The sequence below is a fragment of the Psammomys obesus genome, unplaced genomic scaffold (genome assembly GCF_907164565.1).
Source record: "Psammomys obesus unplaced genomic scaffold, mPsaObe1.curated_primary_1811, whole genome shotgun sequence".
Taxonomy (NCBI): Eukaryota; Metazoa; Chordata; class Mammalia; order Rodentia; family Muridae; genus Psammomys; species Psammomys obesus.
The window spans coordinates 5,411,452-5,429,806 of NW_026592510.1; the positions used below are offsets into that span (position 1 = coordinate 5,411,452).

The following is an 18,355-nucleotide window of genomic DNA, read 5'->3' on the forward strand; positions in this document are numbered from 1 at the left end:
TAACTGTCATCTGAGAGGCTTCACCCAGCAGCTGATGAAAAGATGCAGAGACCCACAGCCAAACATTAGGCAGAGCTTGGGGACTGATAGAAGAGGAGGAGGAAGGATTGAAAGAGCCAGAGAGGTCAAGGACACCACAAGAAAACCTACAGAATCAGCTAATTTGTCTTGTCTAGGCTCAGTAGAAGATGTGCCCATTCCTGCTACAACTTGATATGCCAACGCAGGTTGATATCCATGGGAGGCCCCTCCCCTTCTCTGTGGAGAAAGGGAGGGAGGCCCAGGGAGAGGGGAGGTCAGAGGGAGGGACTGAAGGAGAGGAGGGAGGGGACGTTTTCATTGGGATGTAAAGTAAATAAATAGTAAAAATCCTTGATAGAATATTTTAATCAGTGTGATAAAAATAAATCTAGATGAAGATCTTTATCAGAGTAAACAGATAATTTTGGTAACTATATATTTTGCTCTGTATGGTGTCAAATTTATAAACATTTACAAACTGTGGGTCTTTTAATACTTGGCAAACTAACCAAAATTCTTAGAAATTGCCTTAAAATGTTATTGGTTAAGTTGAATGCTGCTGTCTCTTATTCTCTCTCTCTCTCTCTCTTTTTTTTTTTTTTTTTGAAATAGGGTTTCTCTGTGTAGCCTTGGCTGTCCTGGACTCACTTTGTAAACCAGGCTGGCCTCAAACTCACAGAGATCCACTTGCCTCTGCTTCCCAAGTGCTCCCAAGGCATGCACCACTGCTCGGGCTAGGTCATTTGTTTACTAGGTTGATACATATGTTTAATTTCTGTTTATCCTTAGAAAAACCAATCTTAAAGTCTTTTAACTTTTTCTTGCTATTGAGAACAAGATGTTTATACTCAGGGCTTTTTAAATTTGTTTTGTAAGTTGTGACTCTGATTCATTTAATGAACATTTATATTAAAAGGGGATGCCATTTGCTTTTTCAAATGCTACAGACAGGCAAGGGAAATAGAGATGTAAATAAATTGCTGTTTTATATATTATGCATCGTTTCTAATCAGAAAAAAATGAAAACTACTATTTCATAAATATAGTAAATATATCTGAAAAAAGTTTGGACGTTTGTAAATTTATTGCCTCATTTTAATTACAAAATAATTGGTGAGAATTCTAGCTTGTATTGTTAGCTATTTTCAATATTTTAACACTAGGAAAATCTGATCAATATAGGGTTCTTTCATTTTGTTTTGGGCTTTCCAACAGCAGAAATTTATTTCTCACATATTTTAATACTTAAAGCTTGAAATCAAGGTACCAGCATAGTTAAGCTTTTGTGAGGACCTTTTTCTGGGTATAGTATAGAGGTTGTTATGTTTTTTGAATTTTTTTTTCTTTTTTTTTGAGACATGGTAGCCTTGACTGGCCTGGAATTCATGATATTAAACCATGCTGGCCTGGAACTTAGAGAGACCCTTCTGCCCCCTAAATGCTGAGATTAAAGCTGTATGTCACCATGGTGGGCTACCATGTTGGTTTTTAAACGAAATGAATTTGTTATGTACCTGAATGTAACAATGTAACTCCTCTCTATCCCTCACATCTCCTTTTCCCTGCATACCCTCAAGTCATGGAACTCAATTTAACTCTCAGATCAGGATTTGATAAATTTTCATCATTTTAGCATTTTTTGGTAACAGGGCTTTTATTTCATTGTGTATGTTTGTTTATTTTGAAATATTTCTATTTTATTTTATTTTGGTTTTTCAAGACGGGGTTTTTCTGTGTAGCCCTGGCTGTCCTGGAGCTAGCTTATAGACCAGGCTGACCTTGAACTCACATAGATACACCTGTCTCTGTTTCCCTAGTACTGAGATTAAAGGCGTGTGCTGCTGCCACCACCACCCAACTAAAGATTTATTTTTGTGTTAAGTGGGTATCACTTGAGTATAGGTTCCCATGGAAGCCAGAAGAATGTGGCAGATTTCCTGGAACTGTAGTTAACAGGCAGTTGTTAGCTACTGACCTGGGTGCTGAGAACCAGTGTAGGTCCTCTGGAAGAGCGGTAAGCATTCCTGACTCCTGAGTCATCTCTCCAGCTCCAGGGCTTCTAGACAAAGATTTTGTCCTTTTTTTCCCCCTTTACTTCTAGGAACTCCTGAAATATTAAAGTAGAAGTTACTTTACAAATAGATTATTATAATTGAAATGTACCTGAAAAAAATATATGTATTGTTCTTAATACTTGATATGTGAAGTGTCAGATACTATGTTTTCATCATACCCATGGTAAGAAAAACAACCAAACTGTCTCTGGTAATATAAATTGTAGTAGTAAGGAGTCATAGTTGTCTGATAAGTAGTGAAGATATACTGGCTTTCAGGGAGGGTCACCAGTGATTGAGGTGGTTATGACTTCTTGAAAGCTTGGTCACTAGGATAGGCATAGAAAGAGTTAAATAGAAAAACCCAGGAATTGAGTCGTAAGGTAGGTAGGAATAACAAGACCAGAGAAGAAATAGTAAGCAGTTGCATTAGTTTGGAGAAGAGATTCTATGTAGTTGACTGTATGGGGCCTATAGGTGAAAATACAGACTGTTTTATAGAATCAGGGAACATAGCTCTATTCCCTTTCTTTCCTGGCAAGTGGATTGAGGTTGATCCAGAGCATTTTAGAAGTCTATTACCAACTGAAAGAGAGCCATGCATCTTGCTTTTAGGATTATTCTGGTCCAATAGTAACTTAGTATTTTAAATATCACAGTGTAAAACATGATGGGAATTGCTTGGCTCTGGCTTCTCTGCATTCTCTTCCTACTTTCCTCTCTATATTTCTGGCTAACTCTGCTGTTGACCAGTTGAAGACATTTATACTAAATATATTTGAATAGCTAGATAATATCAATTCACTATTTTTAGTATGAGTCATCTTATAGTAGTATGTAAGAAGATTTGGAAGTAACAGAGGCTAGAAAAAAGTTTTTAGAGATTACAGTAGTCCTGGCAAAGAGCTAGAATAAGAGTGGAAAAAAGGAATGGATTGGCTGAAATTGGGGGAGGGGAGATTAGGATGTATGTTCTTGTTGAAGGTGTGTCACTGTGTTGTGGTTGTGGATTAAGATGTAAGTTCTCAGCTGTTCTTGCCATCATGTCTTTGCCCTGCCACTGTAGACTAACTCTCAAACTATAATCCCAAATTAAACACTTTCTTTTATTAGTTGTCTTGGTCATGGTTTTTACCACTACAGTAGAAAAATAACTAAGACAATAGCCCTCAAGTAGACCAGGCTGACGTGGAACTCAGAGATCTGCCTGCCTCTGATTCCTAAGTGCTAGTATTAAAGGTATGTGCTACCAATACCCAGGCTAAATCTTTTTTTAAAATTTTTCACATCAGTTGTCAACTCAGAATTACATAGTATAATCATAAGAGAGGGAAATAAGCATACTAATCAAAAAATGTTAAAGGTCTAATTTGTCTAATAAGTCTAAATTGTTCAGACTCCTTGTTAAGAATTTCTTTTTTTTTTTTTTTTTAAGAATTTCTTAAATATGTTGCTTATTGGTGTTTATTCTGTTTACCTAAATTGAAGCTCTGAGCTGTAACCTCAGTGGAAGGACCAAAGGATGGCCTTGTTTCTGAGCTAAGTTTAATAGTTTTATCTGTTTTTTTTTTTTTTTTACTTCTAATATCACTGTGCTTTTCTAAACTTTACCCTTGCAGGACAGTGAATCTTCTGAGTCTGATGAAGAGCCCAAAAGAGCAAGTGTTAGCTCATGACAGTTCCTTTCCTGCTTTCCTTTTCCTCTAGTTTCTCTTTTTCCAACTAGGCAAAAATGTCAATATTTTAAACTCTACATCTTCTTTTAAAATAATAGTACTTTACATAGAAGAACGGAGGAAACCATGAAGAGGCAATGAAATGGTGTAAAGGATAAAAACAGTATGCAACTGTTACAATAGATCATTTTCCCTCCTCATTTGACCTATCTTCCCCTGCACTACTCATTATCATTTTCTCCAGAGACAACTGACACTTGGAGAGGCCCACTATACAAAACAGGCCAACACTGATGAGAAAATATGATTGTCATTGAGGTGTGAAAGATAAATTATATATAAATTGTTTTTTGCCCAGGCATTTTTGCTTTTTTATTTAAAGCAGTCTTGAATTAGAAGCTCACTTCAAGGTGTCAAAACTAGATGATTGAATAACTTGTCCACAAGGCATGTTAGTTTGTAGGTACTTAAGAGGTAGTTTTTACTTTTTTATGAGGTAGTTGTATTTACTTTATAATTATGTCCTGCTCTTCTAAATGAGTATTGTTCTTCAGGGCTGGACCTTTCACATGAAGGGTTAAACTCCTGTGATGTGATTTTCTAGTTACCTAACCTTGGCAGCTAGGAACAGTGGCTACCTCTCAGGCTTAAAGGAGGACATCTGTTTTCCCAGAACTGGATGTGCAGATGGTTATGAGCCGCCATGTGGGTGTCCTCTGCAGTCCTCTGGAACTCAAACCAGGATCCTCTGCAAGAACAGTCACTGCTCCTAACGACTGAGCCGTCTCTCTAAACTCTCTTTTTACCTTTTCGGTTATTGTTATCAACACAACCCAAAGCTAGAAACAGAACTGCTCTTGCAGGGAAGAGACTTGGTAAATGATGTTGTATTTTATTTAGGAAATTCTATATATTAATAAAGGCTATATTTAAGGGACACTTGTGACATACAATAACATTTCTTAAAATTATTTATTTTTATTTTATGTGCTTTGGTGTTTTGTCTGCGTGTCTGTGTGAGAGTATTGTATCCTGGAGTTACATGTGGATGCTGGGAATTGAACCTAAGTCCACTGGAAGAGAGGTCAGTACTCTTAAAAGCTGAACTGTCTCTTGAGCCCACAATTAACATTTTCAAGGCAACTAGCTAATAAGGAAAAACTCAAAGATTTTTTTCAGTTTCAATACGCTCTGCATTTTAAACTTTTTTCCCCCCAAAACAGGGCTTATCTCCTGGACTTGTTTTGTAAACCAGCCTGGCCTCAAACTCACAGTAATCCACCTGCCTCTGCCTCCTTGAGTGCTGGGATTAAAGGCATGTGCTACCCCAGCTACTCTGTATTTTAAGCCAGTTAATTCTTTGAGATGTGGACAGGGGCTTCTATGCCTTGTAGAATGATTAGCAGCATCTTTGCCTCAACTAAATGCTGTTAACAACATGTCCTCCTCACCTCCAACTGTGACAGCCAAGTATTTTTGAAATTTCAAATGTCCCCTGGGAGGTAAAATGTCCCTTGTTGAAACCCATTGGTTTTTGAGCCTTGCCAGTACAAGTCATGCAAGGGAGAATAAATTATTGTCTTAACCAGTGCTAAAATAGATAACTTTAACAGCTGACACAGAAGTTTTATTTGTAGATAGTAAAAAGAGAAGGTATGCATATTCAAGGGATAAATCTGGAAAAGACTTTTGTCCATTGATGATTTTATAATGGGTAGGTAAATTGGTTTATTGTGTGACTGCCTGTTGTTGTTCAGGAAATAACACGTTTCTCCTTACTAGTTGATCTGGTAAAGGAATCTATGGTAGCCATATCCCTGACAAACAGCAAGATCTTACATAATTGAAAGAATTTTAGGAAAATGAAAATAAAAAAATTGTGACTTTTTAAAATAAATGCTCACTTTTAATAATTTTTTAAATAAAATGCTCACTTAATTGAGAATTGAATCTGTAAGGTGTAGAGTTGATATAAAGTTTAAGACTAGTGATTACAAACTCCCATTTTACATGTTACATGGTAAATGTGTGTGGTAATCAGAATATAAGTTGCAGAATTGGTGGCTTGGAATTCAGCTCCTGTCCATTTCATTGGCTGACTTTTCTTCCAGAACAAATTATTATTACTAATTTTTTACATTTAGTTTGTATGTGTGTGCGCCTGTGTGTGTGTGTGTGCACGTGTGCATGTGTTTACCTACTTGCCACTCCATGGGTAGAGGTCAGAAAACAACTTGGAAGAATCAGATTTTCCAGCATGTGAGTGCCATGTGAACTCAGTTGTCAGGCCTGGGGGAAGAGCACTTACTTGCTGAGCTGTCTTATCAGCCCTATGATAAATTACTTAATCATGCTAAACTTTGGCTTATTCTTTATAATAAGAGAGAAAAATTGGGGGCTGGACAGATGGCTCAGCAGTTAAGAGTGGTTGCTCTTCCCAAGGACCCACATGACAGCTCACACTGATCTGTAGTTCTGGCTCCTGGGGATCTGATGCCCTCACACAGACATATATGCAAGCAAAATATCAATGTATATAAAATAAAAATAAATCCTTTATTATTTATTTATTTTGTTTATTACAATTTATTCACATTGTATCACAGCTGTAGCCCCCTTCCTCGTCCACTCCCACTCCTGCCCTCCTTCCCTCTTCTCTCATACCCCTTCCCCAGTCCACTGATAGGGGAAGTCCTCCTCCCCTTCCAACTGACCCTAGCCTATCAGGTCTCATCAGGACTGGCTGTGTTGTCTTCTTCTGTGACCTGGTGAGGCTACTCTTCCCTCTCAGAGTTAGGTGATCAAAGAGCTAGTCATTTAGTATATGTCAGAGACAGCCCCTGTTCCCCTAACTAGGAAACCCATGTGGAGACTGAACTGCCATGGGCTACATCTGTGTGTTCTAGGTTATCTCCATGCATTGTCCTTGGTTCGAGTATCAGTCTCATACAAGACCTCTGGGCCCAGATTTTTTGCAATAAGGAGGACCCTAGGTAAGATGCTCAGTCCTCATTCAGAAAGGCAAATGGGATGGACATTGGAAGAGGGAGAAAACAGGGAACAGGACAGGAGCCTACCACAGAGGGCCTCTGAAAGACTCTACCCAGAGGATATTGAAGTAGATGCCAAGACTCATAGCCAAACTTTGGACAGAGTGCAGGGAATCTTATGAAAGAAGGGGGAGATAGAAAGACCTAGAGGGGACAGGAGATCCACAAGGAGAGCAACAGAAGCAAAAGTAAATCATTTTTAAAAAGAAAAAAATACCTGTGTTCTGAGATCTTCATTCATCCATTTACTGTGTTTTGGCCTGTTTGGTAAAAGCAGAATATGTCCGTCATTGTTTTAATTTTAACTGAAAATTTGGTTTCATTGCTAGGACTTACAAATTTCAAGCTGTTTTGCCTCACTTCATGAGTATATATTTATGTTGTTTTATGAGTATATATTTAAGTTATTTTTATTGTTATCAGTTGCTTGGATCTTTGTTGTTAAAAGGACAGCATTTCAAAGCAACTCGAGAGTATATGTCTACAAGCACTTATTGTGGATGCTTTGATAATTTGAATGAAGCTGCATATCTGTTTCAGATACTGTACTAAACTCCTTTGTCCAGTGCTTGAGATTCTTAATTTGTTGGGCTTGTTTTTTGGGACAAGGTTTCTCTGTGTCGCCTTGGCTGTGCTGGACTCCCTTTGTAGACCACGCTGGCCTCAAACTCATAGAGATCCACCTGCTTCTGCCTCCCTGAGTGCTGGGATTAAAGGCGTACACCACAGTATATTTCATTGGGCTTTTATCCTGACATTTACCTGTAACTGACATCATAGTCCTACTAGGAAAGAAAACAGCCCCCAGGTCTTTTGGGAGCCAAGGGAGCTTGAACTGATCATCTTAGTCATATGCCATGTACTCAGTCTTTCTCTCTTTCTCTCCCCCTTTTCCCCTTCCTTTCTCTATCTCTCTCCATCTCTCTTCCTCCCCCCACCCTCCAACGCCCCTTTTAAGACTGGTCTCAGTAGCCCAGGATGACCTTGAATTTACTCAATAGCAGAGGTTGACCTTAAGCCCTTCTGCCTCCATCATGGGGTTTCAAACATGTGCTATTGCGCCCAGGTCTGTCTCTGTACTGGGCCTCCAAGAGCTGAGATTCTTCTCAAAAGCTGATTACATTTTCTTGGTTTCAGTAGAGTGGACCCTACATTACATGTCTTTCTTTTCTTTGCTTTGCTTTGCTTTGCTTTGCTTTTCTTTGCTTTTCTTTCCCTTCCCTTCCCTTCCCTTCCCTCCCCTCCCCTCCCCTCCCCTCCCCTCCCCTCCTCCTCCTCCTCCTCCTCCTCCTCCTCTTCTCTTCTCTTCTTTTTTCTTTCTAACCCCAAATTCATTAGAGTATCCGTGGAAGAGTCTTACGTCTTCTATTCATTGCTGTTCAAAGTTCTTTATCTGTTTTTAAGTGTCAGTGTCTAAATGTCAAACCAGAGGTTGCTTATTTTCTTTCTTTCTTTTTTTTTTTTTTTCTTTCTAGGCGGAAAAACTGATGAAGCAAATTGGTGTGAAAAATGTGAAGCTTTCAGAATATGAAATGAGTATTGCTGCTCATCTAGTAGACCCTCTTAATATGCATGTATGTATCTTTAATCTTGCTTTTTTCACTGTTACCTTTTTTTTTTTTTTGGCCTGGCAGTCTATGTCAAAAGACGTGGAAGATTATGACCAATTTTAATGTATCTCTAGGAGGAGTTAGGAGGGACTCACAGCATGGTTGCAGGCACAGATGTAATTCATTGCACTAAGTTAATATACAAGGGAGAGCAGCATAGAAAGAGGGACTAGAACAGAGCCAGGAGAGAGCCAGCCACACTTTTGTCAGAGTGCTTCCCAAGCACTGTCACAAGACCATATTCAGTGCTGTATCAAGTTGTGATTGCACCTGCAGTGTCGGCACCAGAAAGATTCCTGGAGACAGAACCAGTGAAAACCTGTTTATATAGACTCCTTTTCCATGTATGGATCAGAAATCTGTACTCCTACAAGGTTTTCTCCATAAACCATATTGTTAATGCAGCTTAAGCACTGTGAGCTGTTCTTGTCAAGGATTGGTAGGAAAATTCCCCAAATGTAAGTTTCCAGAGAGCAGTCAAGGATCAGCTTGTTAAAGATGCCGTCTCAGGTCTGCTGTGTTCACCTGCACACATAGGCTTAGTGAAATGTGAGCTCTATATGAAACTTCTTTAAGCCGTCTGGTTTTTGATTGTAGAATTTAATCTAGATTTCCTAATTTCTTTCTTTTTTAGTAGTAGACAGCATAGGATCCTGAATCCCAGGTGTTCTAAGAATTCAGGGTCTCTGCAGATGATTTCTTCTGTTTCAGATTTCTCATGTGTTAGCCTCAAGGAGAATATAATAATATTTGTGTGCCTACTTGTTAAATTTTTTGAGGATCAGATTAATATAAATTACATATTTAATATAGTTATATTTATAATTCAGGTTACTATATGAATGTAGCAATAAGTATACAGTATAGTTATCTAACACATTAATGCTATGTTGGTATAAATATGTGGAATGAAATATGATGGTTCCATCTCTAAGTCTGGAAAATAAAAATATTGTCTTTTAATATATATATGTGCAGAAATATATATATACATACACACACACACTCTAGAATTAAGCCCCTACTTTATTTTTACTTAGATATTCACAGTGTCAGCATTTTGTTGGAAAGGAGGGCAATTGTTTTTGTTTCTTAATAAGGATGTATTAATAGACATTAATTAATAGACAAGTTTAAAGAAAGTAAATACATTGTAAAGTGTTGCCTCTAACCTGATCATTTAGTTTTCTCTCTCTCTTTCTCGTTTTTTCCCCCTCTCTCTCGGTTTTTCTTCCTTTTGGGTGTGTGTATGTGTGGTGCTGGGGATTGAATTTAGAGCCTCATATCTAAGTTCTCAGTAAGGAGTTCTAACCACAAGCTGGATCCCAAGCTCTCCCCATAAGTTATTTTATTTTTACTTCTTTATGTATTTGTTTTATGTGCATTAGTGTTCTCCTTGCATGTATTTCTGTGCATCACATACTTCCATAGTGCCTTGAGAGGCACTATGCCCTGGAGCTGGAGTTATAGACAGTTGGGAACTGCCTGCCATGTTGGTTCTAGGAATCCAGCCTGGGTCCCCTGGGAGGTTAGCCAGTGCTCTTAACTGCTGAGCCATGTCTCCAGCACACACTCTGACCCCACTCCCATTTAAAGTTAAATTTAGAAGATTCTTCTTTTTTTTTTTTTTTTAATGGATTTTTTGGGGGGTGGAGGTGAGGGTCAAAACAGGGTTTCTCTGTGTAGAACCTGCTGGCATGGAATTCCCTGTGTAGACCCAGCTGGCTTTGAATTCAGAGCTCTACCTGCCTCTGCCTCCCGAGTGCAGGGATTAATGGCTTAGAAGGTTTCTCTATACTATTTAAAAATTTTAAAAAAATCTATCTATCTATATATCTATTGATAGATTTTACAAAATATATATATATAGATTAAAAATAGAGAAACACATACACACACACATACCTGCTTAGGACTTACTAAGATTCCTCATGTTTTTACATTTTGTTTACTTATTTTTTGTATGTGTTTACTTATGGTGTGAGTTCATGTGTTCATATGTCTTTGCATGTGTGTGTGAACATGAGTGAGGGTATGTGTATACATAGGTGTAGAGGGTCAGAGGTTGACACCAGGTGGCTTTAATCACTTTCTACTTTATTTGTTAAGACAGTGGTCTCTGGCATGTGGGTCTGGCTAAGTGTAGCTCTCCAGCTTTTTCCCAGGAGCCTCCCTCCATCTCCTAAATGCTGGGATTACAGGCCGCTACGTCAGCCTGCCTTTCTGTGGATTCTAGGGATCTGAGCTCCTGCTCTCAGGCTTACCTGGCAAGTACTGCTTGCCGTCTTCCCCAGCTCAACAGTTGTACTTTTCAGGAAAAAAATACAAGTGCAATTTGGTGGGTATACATCCTATTTCTAACACTAATTCCTGTTGTTTCACAATGAATGTAATTACATTCCCTGTGAGTTCTTCCCTGGTAGCCAGTGCTACAGTATTTGTGTAAGTTTATTCACAGTCTTCCTTTGTTCTCAGTATTTCCTATGAGTGGAATGAGTTTGCCTTATTCAGTTACAGATTTTGTATATGTTGTGCTTCTTGTTTTCCTGTTGCTGGAATTGAACCCAGCAACAGGGCCTGTTATCCTAGGCAAGCTCTCATACTACTTAGCAATGCTCGCAGCCTTGGTGCTTTTTCTGGTAGTAAGAAATTAAATTCTTTTTATCAGTGTCATAGAGTTTATTAATTTAGTTATTCCCATTAAAAATTTTTATTCATTTTTATCTCCACTTTAACCTTTTATAATAATACATGTATTATAATAATTATAATAATTAACATGTTAATAATTACATGTTAATTGTTATAACATGTTATAATTATTAGATCTTATAATGATTTGCCATTGGGAGGTGTGCGTATAAGTTGTAAAATTCATGTTGACTTTAACTTTTACCAGGTTACTTGGAGTGATATAGCAGGTTTAGATGATGTCATTACAGATCTGAAAGACACAGTAATCTTACCTATCAAAAAGAAGCATTTGTTTGAGAATTCCAGGCTTCTGCAGCCTCCAAAAGGTATGTTTAGTATATGTGTTTGCCTAAGCAGTAGGGGGCGAGAAAACATTAAATGTTTTTGCCTTTAGGAATTTGCCTTCCATGAATTTTAAAACATTCACTTATTCTTCCACTTCTGAAATTTTGGTGAATTGTACTTCCTATAGTACTTCTGTACAATAATCCTTTTATTTGAAATGCTCGTCTTACAAGTAAATTGAAATTGGAAAATTAAGTCTTAAAAAATTTCCAGAAAACCCCACAGTATTCTTTTGGTTGTTTTCAAGCAAAGCCAGCAATATTGGAACTTCCAAGAAGCTCTCAGTTTATTTCATCATATGCTGCCTGTAGACATCATTTCTGAATTATTACTGTGTGAGAAAAATTGAGCTTTAAATTAGGTATTTAAAACTGGATTATAGTTCCAAACCTATATGTAGATAGTTTTAGTGCTGATCAGAAAATGCTTTGCCTTTTAACTGAGATACAGTAATGATCGCCAAAATGTTTAAGACTATAACCTATTAAGATCTTTTGTTATGTTAAAATATTAACCACCTTATTTTGTATTTAGGGACAGATTACTGTTTACCGACAGTAAACATTATAGAGGATAATGCAGTTTTATCCTTTAGAAATTAAAATTATAGTGTTTTTTTTTTTTTTTTTTTTGAGAGGAAAGACATGAGTGTGAGCATTGGCAAATGTGTTTGCCAAAGTCATTTTGGAAGTTGCCTGTTACCTAGAGGTTATTATCGGATGCTGTGGTGCTCTCTCAGCTTGTGAAGGCAGAGGGTGTTAAGATGATTTTATTGGTCAGCCTGTGACAAAGATAATAGTTTTTAGGATCTTGACTTGGACCTTTGCATAAGAAAAAAAGTACTGTGATGCTGTTATCTGCAAATACCTATCCTGGCTGACACTGAACTTAAACACCATTTTTTTTTAACTACCTTTTCTACTGTTAAAATTTGAGAAAATTTTATTGTGTATGAAATTAGTTCTATGTTGATTAGCATGCAAACTAAAGAAAACCTCTTATTTTCTTGAAAATAATAATATAAAATGACATTGATTTTCAGGTGTTCTTCTGTATGGACCTCCAGGCTGTGGGAAAACGTTAATTGCCAAAGCTACAGCTAAAGAAGCAGGCTGTCGATTTATTAACCTTCAGCCTTCGACACTGACTGATAAGTGGTATGGAGAATCTCAGAAACTGGCTGCTGCTGTTTTCTCCCTTGCCATAAAGTTACAGCCTTCTATCATATTTATAGATGAAATAGGTATGCTTTTTGCTATGTGAGCATTTTAAAAAGCCATTTAAAGGTGCAATGTAGAGAACCAGATTTGAGTATTTTTCTAATCTATGGTAAACCAAAAAAATGTTCTTTTTTCTTTTTAAGATTTATTTATTCATGTATTTTTACATGTAAGTGCTCTGTCTTTATGCACATCAGAAGAGGGTATCAGATCCCATTACAGATGGTTGTGAGCCACTATGTGGTTGCTGGGAATTGAACTCAGGACCTCTGGAAGAGCAGCCAAGTGCTCTTAACCACTGAGCCATCTCTCCAGCCCCAAGATTTGTTCTTTTTAAGAATTTGTATGGGTAAATGTGCCATTGCACACATGTACAGGTCAGAAGACAGCTTGGTAGAGTTGGTTCTTCCACGTTTACACAGGACTGGAGGATCAGACTCAAGCCAACAGGCTTGTGCAGTCATAGCCTTTACCTCTGAGCCATCTTGCTAGCTGCAAGAGATATGTTTTAGTAGGCCATGTGTAATTTCCATGATGTAAAATGGATCATAGTTTATTTATTTTATTTGATTAATGGATATATTTTCTAGATTTCAAATAGTATGTGTGTTGTAGACATACACATGTGAATATTTTTGCATGCTTATGATCATCTGTGGTAAATATCCTAAGCTAAACATCCTTCAACCTTGGAATTTCTTGTTCTTGAAATGTTACACTAAACTGGGAGAGGGCAGGGTGAATGGCTGCAATCCCAGAACTGGGGAGACTAATAGAAGAATCAAGAAATTGTGTTTCTTTTTTTCTTTTTCACAAGTATTGTGGGGTAGGAATTTAATTTCATTCTTTTTCATTTAGTCAATTTAGGGGGAAAAAAAAGACCTTTTTTTTTTTGTTGTTGTTTTGAGACTGGGTTTCTTTGTCTAGTCCCGGCTGTCCTTTCTCACTTAGTAGACCACTCGATGACTGCTTTACCTTTCATCCTTTTATGTCCCGAATTTCAGTGGACTCTAAATTTTGCAGTTCATCAGTATTTTTGTTTTTGGTAAAAATAAATGATTATGGGGCTGTAGAGATGACCCACTATTTAAGAGTACTTGCTACTTGTCCAGAGGACCTGAGTTCGGCTTCCAGCATCCATGTCAGGTAGCTTACAGCTATCTGTAACTGCAGGCAATCCGCACCCTCTTCTAGCCTTTGTAGGTACCCACATGTGTGGCCTACACATAAGTAAATGCAAGTAAATTTTCAACTTCTTAGTAAAAAGATGCTCTTTATTTCTTTTTTGATTTTTCAAAACAAGGTTTCTCTTTGTAACAGCCCTGGCTGTCCTAGAACTCACTCTGTAGACCAGGCTGTCCTCGAACTCACAGAACTCCTTCTGCCTCCGAGTGTTGTGACTAAATGAGTGTCACCACACCCGAACTAAAAATATATTCTTATCTTGTTTAATTAAAGCTTTTACATGTAGCTTATTGCCAAATTATGTATTTTTATGTAGTATGATAGGCTAGATAAACCCAGAGAGGTCCAAGGATTTAGTTTAGTGATAGAGAGCTTACCTAGTCTCCAGTACTGAAAACAAAACAAAAAAACAGGTTTAAAAAAAAAGTTGGAGTGTTGGCTTAGCTATTGAGTGGTTGCTACTCTTCTAGATGACCCAAGTTTGGTTTTCAATGCATACCTTGGATGTACTTTTAATTTCAGGGGATCTGATGAATTCTTCTGGCATTTGCAGCCACCCGTAGTGTGTGTGTGTGTGTGTGTGTGTGTGTGTCTCACATATACATATACACACTTAATCTCTTCAAATATGTATGTAAAGAGAAAAAGGTTCCTAGTATGTTTCAATTTGCATATATAATCTCCTTAGTTTATTCTTTCAACTCATTCAATCAAGTGTATCTTGATTGAACAAAAAATCCAACCTTATAGTTGGACTTTAAACTTTAAACCATAACTTCCTTTTAACTGGAAAGTGTCTAGTTTGCATTTGTTATATATAGTCACATTTATTTCAGTTTTATAATCTCTTCCCTTTTGTTTACCAGGCTGTTAGGTAACTTCCTACCACCCTTAGAATTTTCCTTTTCCTTCTACACATTTGAAGTTATTTATTCTTTTTCTTTCTCCCTTGTTTTTTGTTTGTTTGTTTTGTTTTGTCTTTTGATTTTGTAGACAAGGTTTCTCGGAATAGTCTTGGCTGTCCTGGAGCTCACTCTGTAGCCCAGGCTGGCCTGGAACTCACAGAGATCTGCCTCTGCCTCTGCCTCCTGAGTGCTGGGGTTAAAGGTGTGTGCCATCACCACCTGGCCATTCTTTTTCTTGTATTGAAACAATTTACATACCTGCTTATCCTAAAAAGCCTAAAGCTTCCTAAGAATGATGACTCACACTAGTAATCACTGTACTTAAGAAGTTGAGACTCCTAGAGGAGGCAGAGGGCAAGTGGATCTCTGTGAGTTTGAGGCCAGCCTGGTCTATAAAGTGAGTCCAGGACAGCCAAGGCTACAGAGAAACCCTGTCTGGAAAAACCAAAAATTAAAACAAAACAAAAACGGAAGACAAAACAAAAAGAAAAGAATCCAAAATCTTATGTTCAGACACATACACACACTGATGCTTGATTACAATTACCATCTGCAAAACTTCTTGATCAAGTGTTCAGATCTTGCCCACTTTTAAAGTTAAGTTGTTCAGCTTATTTTTGGATTTTAAGTGTTCATTTTATGTTTTAAATAGAAGTTCTGTTAGGTAAATGTTTTTCAAATACTTTTTCTAGTCAGTGGTTTTTCTGTAAACAGCATCCTTTTTTGTTTGTTTATTTATTTTGTTTTGTGACCGGCTTTCCTGGTGTAGCCCTGTCCTTGGAACTTGTTTTGGTTTTCAGCTCACAGAGATCTGCCTGCCTCTGCTACCCAGTAGCTGGGATTAAAGGTGCACACCACCACCCAGCAATAGTATCCTTTAAAAAAAGAAATCATGCTTTGGACGTTATATGTAAAAGCAGTCACCAAAACTAATGTCACATGACAATTTTTTTTCTGCATTATTGTTTTTGAGTCTACGAGTGAGACATGGGCTCTTTAGCATGTCTAGGCAAATGTTCTGTTTCTAGACTAGAGAATATGTATTTGACATACTCTTGTCCTGTTGTTGAAACATTATTTGTCAGATACACACTAACTTTATTTTATGTATATGAGTGCTGTATCTGCATGTACACTTGCATGCCAGAAGAGGGCATCGGATTCCATTACACATGGTTCTAAGCCACCATGTGGTTGCTGGGAATTAAACTAAGCCACCATGTGGTTGCTGGAAATTGAACTCAGGACTTCTGGAAGAGCAATCAGTGCTCTTAACCTCAGAGCCATCTCTCCAGCCCCACGTTAGCTTTCTTAAAAATACTTTATTCAAGCCAAGTGTGGCAGTGCCTGCCTGTGGTTCTAGGACGTTAGAGGTAGTGATAGGATCAGAAGTTCAGGGCCATCTTCAGCTACACTGCAAGTTCCAGGCCAACTTGAGCTTATGTAAGAACGTGCCTTGGAAACATATATATGTCTTGCTTTCAGTCTCTTTCTATTCTCCTCTTTTTTTTTTTTTTTTTTCTCTTCTACGATGCAGTCTTTCCCAGGCATATCTGAAACTCAGTCTATAATACTAGGATTACAGGAGTGAGCCACCATACCCTGATTGTCCATTGTTTTTTTTTTTTTTTTTTTTGGTTGTTGTTATTGTTAGTATTTTTGTATCTTTTTCTGTCTTGTTACTATTTCAAATCATTGCTATTTAGTGTGCCTCTTGTAAGCAACATATAGTTTCTAGTCTATTTATATTGAGCGCAATTCCTGATGTAGCTATGTTTATGGAACATTGTGGGGTTTTAATACTATTTTAAACAGTTATCTTGCAAGCACTGCTTTTTGATAGTATAGATAATTAAAAAAGGTTAAATTAAGCATATGAATTTAAAAAAAAGTAACTAGACTTTATCCAGTATAGGTGTTAGTCAGATTCACAGTCCTATGATGATAAAGCTTGTGTAAAATTAGAAGCATCCAGAATATATGTATGCAGGACTATCTTGTCAAAGAAAAACATAGTTTTTGGAATTACTTTGTTGTTGTTTTGGTTTTGTAATGTTTTTTATGGGAGCCCTATATCTTTGGCCATCCTGGAACTCACAGTAGAGATTCCAAGCTGACCTTGAAAGTTACTATTCTGTTGCCTCAGCCTCTTAAAGGTGTGCACTACCATGCCTTATTCTCTTGGAACTTTTAATTTTCTTTTTCTGTTTTTTAAGCTTTGACCTAATACACTGTAGCACATTTTTAAGCCACTTTCATATATAAATGGTAAATTTTCATCTGTAGATTCAATGCAAAGACCTGGTAGTTATTTAATAAAGCTGCTGATTTATTATATGGCTAAACAAAGCACTTGAAATAAGGATTGTACTAGAAAATAGAAGACTTACTTTTACTATTGATTTATTTTCTTTCTTAGGATGTAGTACTTTTTAATCTTTTGGTGTTCTAAAAGAAACTTCTTTCTTTTTTTTCTTCCTAGCTTTTTGAGATGATTTTACTCTGTTCCCTTGCTGAACTAGAATGCACAGTGTAGCCCAGACTGGCCTTGAACTGGCAATTCTCCTGTCTTAGCCTCCTGAGTGCTGGGTTACATGTGTGAACCACCTTGTTTGATTTTTATCTTTTAAGAAAGCATTTTATGATAAGCTCTTTATTTGAAGGTAGAAAATAGTTTTAAAGGGAATGTTAAATTGTCCTGAAGGAACCAGTTTCTACACTTTTTTCATTTAAGGCTTTTTATTATGTATGCATGTATATACATGCATGCTAGCACATGTGTTACAAAACATTTTCTGCATTACAGTTTTTTCTTTAATATTATTTTAGGCAATTCCTCTTTTTGTTTATTACCAAGAGAGTGTAAGGAGGGAAAAGTATATGAAAGTATATAATTATAGGTAATTAAGAGCATGCAGGGTTCAAGTAACTGGAAAAGTAGGGGCACACACTCAGGTTCTCCTCCAGGACTCTACGTGGCCCTTGTCTAGCCTCTCATGTTAAGCTTTGACCAATATACTGTAGTACATTCTCTTGTTAGAACCTTTGTGTTCTATATCTCCTCTGTAGAAATGTATTTTGGGGATAGAGAAATTATGAACTGAGTTGAGTGTCTTCTAAGGTGCTTAGTAATTTACCAAGATTGTTTTGTTGTTTTTTTTTGTTTGTTTGTTTAATGAGGATAATACCTGAATAGCATAAATAATACCAACCCTCTTGTTTTATGAAATTGACATTTTTATTTTAAATTATGCAATGAACAAATAATCCATCATTAGTTACTGAAAGTAAGGAATGTTTTCTTAACCACTGAGCCAACTCTCAAGCTCAAGGACTGTTTTCTTTTAGACTCTTTTCTACGAAATCGTTCAAGTTCTGACCATGAAGCTACAGCGATGATGAAAGCTCAGTTTATGAGTCTCTGGGATGGACTGGATACTGATCACAGCTGCCAGGTATTTGAATGAAGTCTTCCTTAAACTTGTATGGTTTTACTGGGCTGCTTACTGCACTTTTGTATAAAAGTCTTTTCATTATTTTTATATTCAGTGTTAACTAAAAAGGAGCCAAAAGACATAATTTTGTTATAAACTTC

The 18,355-nt window shown here is 37.1% G+C and overlaps 2 protein-coding genes across 2 annotated transcripts in view; one reads left to right on the forward strand and one right to left on the reverse strand.

The window, feature by feature from the left end:
- Papss2 (3'-phosphoadenosine 5'-phosphosulfate synthase 2) overlaps window positions 1-18,355 on the reverse strand; it is a 119,231-nt gene that overhangs the window by 35,110 nt on the left and 65,766 nt on the right. The gene's annotated exons all lie outside the window — the stretch shown is intronic.
- Window positions 1-18,355, forward strand: part of Atad1 (ATPase family AAA domain containing 1) — a 37,717-nt gene that overhangs the window by 8,746 nt on the left and 10,616 nt on the right. Inside the window, exons 3-6 of the mRNA XM_055613827.1 lie at window positions 8,277-8,375; window positions 11,311-11,431; window positions 12,493-12,693; window positions 18,109-18,215. Coding sequence (XP_055469802.1) covers window positions 8,277-8,375; window positions 11,311-11,431; window positions 12,493-12,693; window positions 18,109-18,215 — 528 coding nt within the window. The remainder of the gene's footprint in view (window positions 1-8,276; window positions 8,376-11,310; window positions 11,432-12,492; window positions 12,694-18,108; window positions 18,216-18,355) is intronic.